This window comes from Equus quagga, unplaced genomic scaffold (assembly GCF_021613505.1).
Source record: "Equus quagga isolate Etosha38 unplaced genomic scaffold, UCLA_HA_Equagga_1.0 91717_RagTag, whole genome shotgun sequence".
Taxonomy (NCBI): Eukaryota; Metazoa; Chordata; class Mammalia; order Perissodactyla; family Equidae; genus Equus; species Equus quagga.
The window spans coordinates 1-11,791 of NW_025803830.1; the positions used below are offsets into that span (position 1 = coordinate 1).

At 39.0% G+C, this 11,791-nt stretch overlaps 1 protein-coding gene across 1 annotated transcript; it reads right to left on the bottom strand.

The window, feature by feature from the left end:
- Positions 1 to 5: 5 nt before the first annotated feature.
- Positions 6 to 11,747, bottom strand: LOC124234574 (myosin-2-like; the record flags this gene model as incomplete). The annotated part of the gene is made up of 16 exons (XM_046651913.1): positions 6 to 161; positions 1,758 to 2,013; positions 3,642 to 3,778; positions 3,867 to 3,990; positions 5,104 to 5,221; positions 5,312 to 5,399; positions 6,212 to 6,285; positions 6,917 to 7,226; positions 7,352 to 7,522; positions 8,646 to 8,795; positions 8,884 to 9,002; positions 9,601 to 9,739; positions 10,272 to 10,375; positions 11,029 to 11,127; positions 11,253 to 11,316; positions 11,718 to 11,747. Coding segments are annotated over 16 exons (2,139 nt in total), but the record flags the coding sequence as incomplete, so codon positions are not given.
- Positions 11,748 to 11,791: the final 44 nt, after the last annotated feature.

Genomic DNA, 11,791 nt, shown 5'->3' on the forward strand with positions numbered 1-11,791 from the left:
CATTCGTCCTCCAGTTTCCTCTTCTTGGCCGTCAGCTCAGCGTTGATTTCTTCCTCATCCTCTGCTCTCTCAGTCACCTCCTTGATTTTGGCCTCCAGCTGGATTTTGGTTTTAATCAGCTGGTCACATCTTTCCTCTGCATCAGCCAAGCCTTCAGCTTCCTTGAGTTGGAAACAAAATCAAAATTGGGAAGAAAGAATGAAATATTGCACAATGATCATGGTGTAAATCTCTGCTGTTGGTTCTTTGGATTTAAGCTGTTATGAACCACCTACTATGTGCAATGCAGGATACTCCACATTGTGGGAAAACCAAAATGTGTCAGATATTGTCTTGTTCCTTTAGAAAGGTATATTCTACAGTAGATTAAAAGGTCTATCCCCCAAATCTACCATTAATTCAGAAAGCAATTAGTGACATAAGAGATCAGAGAAGTTGTATCAGAGATGGTTACATGAATGAAACGGCATTTGAGTTGGGCTTGAGAGTCGGGTAGGGTTGGGTCTTGTAGAAATCAGTTTATTTGGGGAAGGAGCAGGAGGAGAGAAGGCACGCCAGCAGGAGAAATTCAGGGTGCAGCTGCTACTGAACTATTTCTCTTTGTAGTACTGGCAGATGATCCTGGTTATGATGCTCTAAATTCAAGTTGAGGCATAAAATAATCAAGAAATTCCTGGCGAACTGCTATGTTTCCGATTAAGATGGTTGGGGCTGGGCAGGAAAGGAGAGGGAAATTGATATATACATTCGTCAGCGAGCCTCCCTATGAGCCTTTGAACACATAAAGACATAAAATGTGCTGCATACAGTCAGGTAGCGGATAGAGTGGTGAAGGACAGATTCTAAGTAATGCTCTATGAACAACAAGTGAGAATTCAGGATAGATTTGAGGGTGTGGGACAGAAAAACAGCTCTTTTTTCTTCTGTAATCTAGAAGAGGGAAGTTTTACACTACCCAAACTTGACAGAAAAGACCAATCTTAATCAACGGGAAAAATACATATATGATTTTGTGAAGAGTAAATTATACCACCAATTCAATTCACTCCAAATGGAAGACAGCCTTATAAATTATATTTCAGAGCTGATGGAAGCAGTTCTAAAATGATTGTTCAGGAGCAGCGAGCAGGGAGCAAGCTGGATGGAAGAAGAGGGAGTTGGAGGCAGGCAGAGCAACTTAGGTGCTGATGCAGCACTCCTGGTGTGCTGTGATGGGGCGCTGACTATGGAGATAGATTGGAGAGTGTGAATCTGAGTTTTGGAGATCAATAACAAATGATAACTCAATAAAATTTGGTGTAGAATACTGCCATTTGTCAGCTGTACATATTGTGATTTAAGACCCATGGATGTCTAGAAGTTCAAGGAAATTTCAGAGACAAAAAATCACCCTCTCCATGCTGTCCTCCCTTTACTGTTTTATATGGGATACTTTCATGTTAAAATTCACCTTTGAGGACTATCTTTAAAGGGAAAAGAAGTCATAAATCCTAGAGTTTGATGAAATTGTGTAGAAAGGAAGACAACAGTCAGTTCTACCTCAGTGCCCTGGTCCTGGTGTGTGTTGGGGATTGGTTGAGGGAGATTTATTGGGTGATTAAGGAATACATGGACTTTATTAGTACCATCAGAGTTCTTTAACCTTCTCCCTCCAGTGAGTGTCTTCCACGCTGACTACCCAACTCACTGGCGCTAGTGGCCAGAGTTCTAGCACTTGCATCCTGGTTAGCAGTACCCAGGATGACTCCACTACTTACAGACTGAACTTGGAGCTGCAAGTCGTTTTTTTCTTTCAACAGTGAGACCATCTTTTCTTCCAGTTCCTTCCTTTTTGCCTCTGACTTGGCGAGTTCGTCTTTGGTTTTCTGAAACTCCTCCTTCATGGTGGCCATCTCCTTCTCAGTCTCCGCACTCTTGAGGAGCGGCTTGATCCTGAAGAACAGTTTCATCCAGGGCCAGTGCTTGACGTTCATGAAGGCTCGGATGTTGTACTGGATACAGAAGATGGACTCCCTGAAATTTAATTTGTGCAAATTAGATATTGTGCAGACCATGTAGTGAGATGAAAGCTTGGCAATGAGAGTTGGAGTTCTTTCACACCCCACTGTGTTCCTCAGCTACTTTCAAAAGTACGATGAAAGAAGTAATATCTTCAGATGATGGTCAAGGACTTGTTAACCACTCATTTTTCTACATCACTGCTTCTCAAGCTTTAGTGTGCAAAGGAATGATCTGAAGGGCTTGTTTAAATACTGGTTCCTGAATCCTATCCCCAGAGCTTCGGATTCAGAAGATCTGAGGTGGGGCCTAAAAATTTGCATTTATAACTGATGGTGCAGGTCCAAGGAATATTCTTTGAGAAGTACTGCTCTACCTCAATGCTTCTGAGACTTTCCCGTTAGAACAAAGCTGAGCGCAGTGAAGGGGGACTGGTCCTTGAGAGATGTGGCGCGTAGGATAAAGGGATTCACTGAAAATTCAGAATTTCTTTCAAAATCTCTGATTGTATATTTTAATGTTGTATGAATTTTGCATTCTGCTCTGGAATATCATCACATTTGTTTTAATGTAAATTCTTTTAAAAAATTAATTTCCCTTGGGGCCAGCCCTGTGGCCGAGTGGTTAAGTTCGCGCGCTCCGCTGCAGGCGGCCCAGTGTTTCGTCGGTTCAAATCCTGGGCGCGGACATGGCACTGCTCATCAAGCCATGCTGAGGCGGCGTCCCACATGCCACAACTAGAAGGACCCACAACTAAGAACATACAACTATGTACGGGGGGCTTTGGGGAGAAAAAGGAAAAAAATAAAATCTTTAAAAAAAAATTAATTTCCCTTGTATACAGGCAATTAAATACCCATATATACATATGTATATAATGGGTCATGACCAAAAATTATTTTTTAATAAAATAGAATACAATAGAAAATATTACATTAACTACAGTTACAGAAATAAAATTTGTTTCATGTAAATTCTATATTTACACACGTACACATGTATTTTGGATGCAGAGATGACAATATAAAATGCATTTCTGACTATGGGTCTCGTTCATATGCATCATGCAGTTTGAGATGGCTGGCTCTTTAGTCTTAGGACTCTGTCCCTGCATCGAATTAGATCACTAGAAAGCTATATACTTTGGTGACATTGTATTGACTCACTGAAAAAAAATCTTTCACAGATAAATGCCCCTAATATTTTAAATCATAGTAGTTTGATAATAGAAATAATCAGATGAAAAAAGTTTTTTCTAGAGCTTGTATACAACCACTGTTGAAAATAGTCTGCTATGCAGCTCAGTGTATCTTATTTAATGATCTACCCAATAAATTCACATTAGAACCAGGTGCTAGGGCAAAATTCTGTTTCTGCTTACTTACTGGTATATTTTCTCTTGTTAGATAAAAACTACACACACTTTATGCTTCTCTTTCTTTTACCTGAATGCTCAGGATGTATTCTGTGGTGATGACACCTATTTTAAGTTTTCTGGGACATTTATATCCCCACTTCAGTAGGGGACTCTTATTCATTCCTTCTTTCTTTGGGGGCCATATCATATCGGAGTAACTGTAAGCCATCTCAAATGTATTTCTGAAGAAGGAAGATGTGAATAAATAAACAATAAGTTTTTATACCTTCTCTCCACCATCTTCTGGTACTCTACTCTTGCCAAGAACCCTCTGCACCTGGCCTGGGTTCGGGTAATTATCTGGGCCAGCTTGTCATCTCGCATCTCCTCTAGGAGCCCCAGGAGACCAGCTTTGAAGAAGACCTTTGTGTGGGCAGAGTTGCAGGTCAGAAACTTGACATGAACTTCAAAGGGACAGGAAGAGCATCAGGTAGACTTTAGAGACTGTTACCTTGGTGTGACCGAATTTGTACTGGGTGTGGTCAATGTCGATGGATGCAAGGAGCTTCTCAGAAGCCTTCTTGCTATCGATGAATTGTCCTTCAGGGATAGCACTTGCATTTAATACCTTGTATCTATTAAAGTAAGTATAGGTTTTTAAAACTTGGTTTACCGATGACACTAATAGTAGTTAGACATGAAATGACCCATTAAAAAATTAGAGCTTTTAAAACAATTATTTTTTGTTCACAGGAAGGACATTCTATACATGGATGGTCAATCTAGTATCAACTATCTATTTTTATTCCATTTTACCTTCCTGCATAGTTGCAACTTTCCTTTTTGCCTCATCAGACCTTGTTCTCAAGAAAGGATTCTATAATCTTGTTCACATTAAGGTGTAGATGGTCAATAAAATGTAACGTTACACTTGCTAAATGCATTTGGTTTATAGGATCCTGAGTCCAAGAAAGCAGAATTTTATTGAGCATCTGGTAAGAGCTAAACTTTAGGAGTGAGGAACTGTCCCAATCACCTGAAATAAAACGTATGGGTGCTTTGAGTCTTGAGCACTGGAGTTCTCTGTCAACTCCACCAGACCCAGACTTAGGAGAGACAAGCTCCCTGCAGCTGCCATCCAGCCCCTTGTCCCCTTTACATCTTGTTTGATTCTCAAGATGGATTTATCTAGGGAGGAGAAAGGGGAGCTGAAGAGCTGTTTGGACATGGTTCTGGGAAACATTGGGAAGCTAGAGTGTGAAAGAAAAAGATGAAGATGTGAAAGAAGTGACATGAAATGACTTATTGGTAGTTATACTTGCGTGGGAGAGTTCCTCACTCAGCCACTTAATAACTATGTGACTTTGGGCAAGTAGTTTAATCTCTTTGAGCCTCAGCTTATTCATCTATAAAATGAAGTATTGGTAGTACTTACCTCTACTGAGTTTTTGTAAGGGTTAAGTAAGATAATCTAAACATATTAAGCACTCAAAAATGGCAGTTCTCATAATGATTGAAGTTAATATATACACTTATGAGCTAAGCCAGGAGCTTGATATATCCAATGAATGGTCTTCAGAGTGCTTAATATGTGGTATAGCTATATTTTAAAGGTGTTTTGAGGCTTATAATTTTTTATTTTTTGTGGAAAATTAAAAATAACAAATAGAGGCATATTTTTCACTAAATTGTTTTCTTGTACTAAATATATTTATACTTAAGATACACCATAATTAGGAGAGCCTGACCTCTGTTTGAAGTCTGCGTAAAGGATCCTGCTTGGGAATCCCTTCCTGCAGATGCGGATGCCTTCCAGCACACCATTGCACCTCAGCTGGTGCAGGACAAGTTCATGCTCCATGGCCCCTAAAATAATACATATTTATTTCACTGCAGAGTTTTGTAAAAAGGAGGTATAGTGGTCATGCTTTGAGCTGCCAGTCTAGAACTTCTTACCAGGAGTTTTTGTTTCATTGGGGATGATACACCGCACAAAATGAGGATGGGTACTCCTCAGGTTGGTCATCAGCTTGTTCAGATTCTCCTGTAAAATCAGGAAAAGTCCTATCTCAGACTTTAGACATGGTTAAGGAGCATTTAGTGATGTCCATAGCAGAGCTGACATATATAGCAGAGCACATAGCCAGTAATGGACCATTTTTACTTAAGTTAACACCTTGATAGGCTTCTCCTGAGATGCAGTTTCCTCCTCAGTACCTTTTTCTCCACTTAAGTTGCCAGGAGTTACAAGTGTAAAGCAGCCTGACATGTGATTCCTTTCATGTATACAAGCACCCTCCTTTTTCCTACCCTGGTCCCTGGCCACGCAGGTATATTTACAAAGTTATTGCCTTCCCACACTACACGGTCACACTTTCTTCTAGTAAACTCCATGGTTCTCCAATAAGGAAATTCAAGCCTGTACCACATTTAGATTTTTTTCTCATAAATATAGCTCCCCTTTTCCAACTCTATCAACTTTTAGGGAATAAAGATTATCTATCAGGGAAACAATCCTACTGGTTATAATTGAGAATTGATTGGATTAAAGAACAAGGATACCATATTAGGTTCCTTGTGGGTTAGCTGTTAGATTTTCGTTGGTCTTGCTGATGATTTAGTCTCTCTGAGTACATGTCATTGCTTATGTTAAAATATTCTTGATTATTTGGCTTAGCATGAAAGATGAACTAATAATTCCTGAGTTATTGAAAGCTCTTCTCTCCAAAGCTAGATTAACAGAAGTCATTAGTTAGTGTTAACCGTTTCCTAATCGACTGTGGAAAGAAGACCCTGTGCTTTAAAAAACAAATTTCCAGAGTAACTGGGGAGTGTCAACAACAGTTTCTTCCTTACCCTGAAAAGGGCAGACACGGTCTGGAAAGAAGAACCCTTCTTCTTACCACCTTTCTTGACACCTCCACCTGCCTCTGGAGAAAGAATAAGAAAAGGTGTCATCCAAATATAGTTTTGAATCAACAGGGCTATTTCTTGCCCATTTTCTAATTTTTCTAAACAACTAGAGCGTTTTTGACACTACTGGCCTCTCTGTTTGAGTTTGAATGAATCTTATCTGTCAACTAAGTTTGCATTCACTTTTCTGTGTTTTCTTTCTCCATTTGGAAATGAAGTGAAAGGCATTCACTTCACCCTGTAGAGATGGACTCCTCAAAATTAGGACATCTGGGGACACAATAACTTTAAAACATCAGTAGAAGCTAGAATCGAGAGGCAGAAGTTTCTCACTATATTGCCTTAAATACCCGCAGATACTCAGTATCCAGCAGATGTGGAGGAAGAAGCAGAAGAGAATCATAGAAGCCAAGGCTTTTCATTGGTTGAAATCCTGATGGTTCCTCTCTGACCCTTTGTAATAGGGCTTTTGTCAGTGCTGGAGTGAGCCACAAATGTATACTTACAATGCAGCCTACTTTCTCAAAACTTGGAGGCATCAGGGGTTTGGCCTTGCAATCCTTCTGCCAGGGCTGTGAGATCACCAGCCTCAATCTGACATCACATTTTGTAACACCTAGAGAAAGTGTTGGGTTTTTTGAGCATTACCTGCATCAGCAGTTTGAGCCCCAGAGAAGAGCAAAGCCAGAGTCTTCACTGAAGACTTCTGGTACAGCCCGACCACAGTCTCATTCAGGGGGTCCTTGTTCTTGTCAAGCCAGCCAGTAATGTTGTAGTCCACAACACCGGCGTAGTGAATCAGGGAGAAGTGGGCCTCAGCTTTGCCCTTGACAACCTTGGGCTTCTGGAAATTGCTGGACTTTCCAAGATGCTGTTCATACAGCTTGTTCTTGAAGGAGGTGTCTGTGGCCTTGGGGAACATGCACTCCTCTTCCAGGATGGAGAAGATGCCCATAGGCTAAAAGCAGACCACAACGCAGTTACAATTCTCTTTAAACTTTTTTTTCTGTATATAGAATTAAACTAAGATGCAATGAATTCTTTAGTTTTCACAAAACGTGGTCTCTGAAATGCAACACAGACCTTCTCGATGAGCTCAATGCAGGCAGCCAGGTCCATGCCAAAGTCGATGAACGTCCACTCGATGCCCTCCTTCTTGTACTCCTCCTGCTCCAGCACGAACATGTGGTGGTTGAAAAACTGTTGCAGTTTCTCGTTGGTGAAGTTGATGCACAGCTGCTCCAGGCTGTTGAACTAAATAAATAGATGTGTTTACTTTTCTCTTTAGCAAATTGAGCATTTTTAAATATAGGATTTTTAATTTAAAAATGTGTGTCAATTAGCCTTTAGATTAAAGATGTCAACATCATTGGGGACCTGTGAAATCTACTGCTTTCTCTGCTGCATTTTATACAAAACCCTAAATCATTAAAATACTCTTTTCCTGCACTTGCTTATGTTTACTCAGGTATTTTTCTGAGTTCCTACTTAATCCTTCTGTATTTATTCCCATCGTCTTCTGCATTTTCTGTTTTCTCATTTAGGAGCTAATTTGCAACCTGTTAGAAGCTGGCTGGGAGGAGTTGTGCGTTGTATGAAAGTCCTCATGGTCAGTATTGCAGGTGAGCAATAACTGCCACCCTTGTTCTTCCTTAATGTGAAATGAGAGAAAATCGATCCAGCAAATATTATGTACTGTATGTTAACATGTCCTTGCATTTTTTTAAAACAGCCAAAATGTTAACATTAGCTAGATATAAATAGCAGAATTAATGTGGAATCCTTTCCCTTGATTTTCTGTATTTTCTGCAATGCCCAAGTTTTGCTTTTATAATTAGAAAGAAAAATATAAACTTCTTAAAAACTATAGACAGGAAAAATGTATTTCATAATTAAATATGAATTTTTATCCCATGATACTGCGTTGAGAACCAAGTTAATTGCAGTTAATGCTGACTCTAAATTACTCACCTTTTCTCAGCTCTTATTATTTGCCTAAGTGTTTCTGAATGATTTTTCTACCATGTATTCAGAGCATATTATGTGTGGCACAGGTTTACGTTGATATTTTTATGTTGACTTCATTTTGCATTGTGGGATTTTTAGACACCCCCCTGCCCCCACTAGACCAAGCTAATTCCTAATTCCCTTTGGATCATGTAGCAAGTTGAAGAGTCCTCATTAAGTGCCTTATTTCTCATATAAGTGGAATTGCCACTACAATAATTGATTAGTAGCTGCCCAATCGCTCTCTTTTAAGTCTTAACGTAACTTTTTGACAGTGGTAAGAAAAGGTCATAATATTCACAAATGTCTTCTTATTGGTATTTTCATTGCCTTATTGTAAAATCCCCTTACCAACCAGCTACCAACTCACATCAAAGATCTCAAAGCCAGCGATGTCCAAGACCCCGATGAAGTACTGCCTGGGCTGCTTGGTGTCCAGCTGCTGGTTGATGCGGGCGACCATCCAGAGGAACATCTTATCGTAGACGGCTTTGGCCAGGGCACCCACCGCATTGGTCACCTTGAAAGGCAAACATATATCCATTGAGGTTATTGAAGGGCTGTGAAATGCTTGCATCTCTGGCGGTGAATTTGAATTATGCACCTACCTGCTCTACAGTCTGGCCTTTGGTGACGAACTCATTGCCGACCTTGACCCTGGGGTAGCAGAGGGCTTTGAGCAGGTCAGCAGAGTTCAGACCCTGGAGATAGGCTGCCTTGTCAGCAACTGAAAGGAAGAAAAGATAGAACAATGTTATTATGGCCCAAAGCAACCCACTTCCTCAAAAAAATTTTTTTTAAGTTACAGGCATTTTGTGCAGTGCTTCAAGGATATCTTTTTGAGTATTTGCTTGCCATTTTTTCCACAAAGTTCAAGACCTTGATTATGGGTAGCGTGCCCTAAAGAACTCCAGAAATTACAGGGAACATCTATCTAATACCCATGCTTCGCATATGGTAATATGTTATCTAGGTGTACTTTAAAACTCAATTCTTAAAAATGAGTTTGTCTTCCTAGGAAAACTCAAGGGTAGCAAGTCAAAAATGTGATTTCCAAGCCAGATAGAAAAGGACAATTTCTGTATGACTCCTCTCATATGTGGAATTTAAACACGTAGACAAAGAGAACAGATTAGTGGTTATCAGGGGAAAGGCAGGGTGGGGAATGGGCACAAAGGGTGAAGTGGTGCACCTACAATATGACTGACAAACAATAATGTACAACTGAAATTTCACAAGGTTGTAAACTATCATAATATCAATAAAAAGTTAAAAAAATTTGATTTCCAACAAACATGAAATCATGTGGATGACTCAGTTGGTACCTTCAGTGCCATCTGGCTCTGCCTGCTCCTCACGCTGCTTTTGCTTGAATTTCAGATTCCCATAATGCATTACAGCCCCCGTGAGCTTGTAAATGGAGACCTTTTCATCATTAGTAAAGCCCAAAATGTCAATAGCACTCTGCCAATATAAACAATAGGATAACTGTTAGGTTATGATCCACACATTTACTATTTATAATTCACAGTCTGATTCCTGGCTTATTGATCAAACTGAGGAAACTACCAGTACTCATGGGGGCAAGGAACTCTTTAGAATGGGTGTCTTGGGGGTTGATCAACCAAAGGCCATGACAGAGCATTAGAATTACAGGTGCATACCCTCTGAAGATAAAAGAAGTAAGCTCAAGATAGAGAATGGGGATAGGAAACTTAAAGAACTTGTTATTTTGAGAGGTGGTATGGGTCTAATGCAAGTAGATTATTTAAAATGGTTTAGGTAAATTCAGAAATGATAGATCTTTAAAAAACTATTAAGGGAAAGTAAAATGTTGTAGGGGCACATCTTAATCTTTTCACTTGACTCCAGGTGGCATATCTATGCTCATCCTTGAATCCTCTTTTGCTGTTTCTACTAGAAACTGAATGTTTATCTGAAGGGATCATTGCTCCAACTCAACATAATCATTCTAATTTTCTTGTGTTCAACTTACATCTGTGGCTATCAATTCTTCCTGATCATCAATGCTGGCCACACTGATCTCCCCTTGACTGACGTATGGGTAATCATATGGGTTGGTGGTGATCAGAAGCATTTCTAAGTACATGGAACAGAGCAAAGGTAAGCAGAATTATCCTCTTCATTAAGGCAAGAGATTTCTAGACAAATTCTGAGGCACCATTTGATGCCAAAGAAGATAGTCACATACTTGGAAAAGTTATGTCTGTAAGGGTAATCAGTACAGTGTTGACTATTTAAAATCCAAAATTGGAACCAGCCTAAATATTCTTAAGAGGGTTTGGTTAAATAAATTACGCTTATCTCTAGAATGCAACATTATGCAACCATTAGAAATAATAATGTGGAGCTATATTTGTTGACATGGAAAAAATCATGATACATTATTGCTCAATGAAAAAAGTAGATTACTGAAGAGCATGTAACTATAATTCCAGTTATTGTATGTATGTATGTATATGTAAAGATATATGTACGGAAAATGACTAGAATGATATTCATCCCAGAGTTAATAGTGGTTATTTCATAGTGATAGGATTTGGAGGTGTTATTTTCAGTTTTCTTTTTGAATTTTGATGCACACACACAAATTTTTACCAAACTTACAAAGCTCTTTTCAAAATTAAGATGATACATAAAACTGACAAAATTCAGTCATGAAATACTAGGTTGGATCATGCAGTGTTGGTGCTGATGCAGTAATTCTGAAGAGGAATTATGACATTTCTTACCAATTAGTTCTGGTTTCCTGTTTGATGTGATCTGATAGAAAATATGATAGCTCCTTTCAGCCTTAAGCTGGAAAGTAACTCTAGACTTCTCTAACAGATCTGGAAGGAAACAAATAACAAACAGGAAAAATGTAAAAATTCATGTGAGATGCAAATCTTACTTTTGGTCAATTTTATAGGTCATAAGAAACAGAAATGATTACAAAGGATGTCCAAGCACTTACATGTTTCAATATCAGCAGAAGCCAGTTTTCCTGTAGTGCCAAAGTGGATTCTAATGAATTTACCCTTGAAAGGAAAGCTAATATTACTGCTTTGTTTTTAAATTATAAATTATATTAAATCTTTGAGAAAGTCAAAACACTTGAATTGCTAATGTTTTAATATTGAATCAATTCAGAGACTATTTGTATCAGGTAGAAAAAGCTGTAGCTCCTATTTTGTAGATAAAAGAATTTTATCTTTGCTTTAGAAACTGTGAACAATTGTAGGTATAAGAATGAACTCGGAAATAGGGTCACGTATCTTTTTAGACAGGACCTGGATCCATGTTATTACATGCTCAGAGGAAAAGGAAAGAACTATGATGTAGTATAATGTGAACGAAAAAGATTCGGAGAATGTGTTCACAAACATCCCATAAATTTTGACCAGTGAACAGCGTCCACAACAGTGTCCAAGAGACTTACAAAGCGAGAGGAGTTGTCATTCCTCACAGATTGAAATAATAATTCAGGCCTGCTTTCCCAGGCATTAAGGGCTG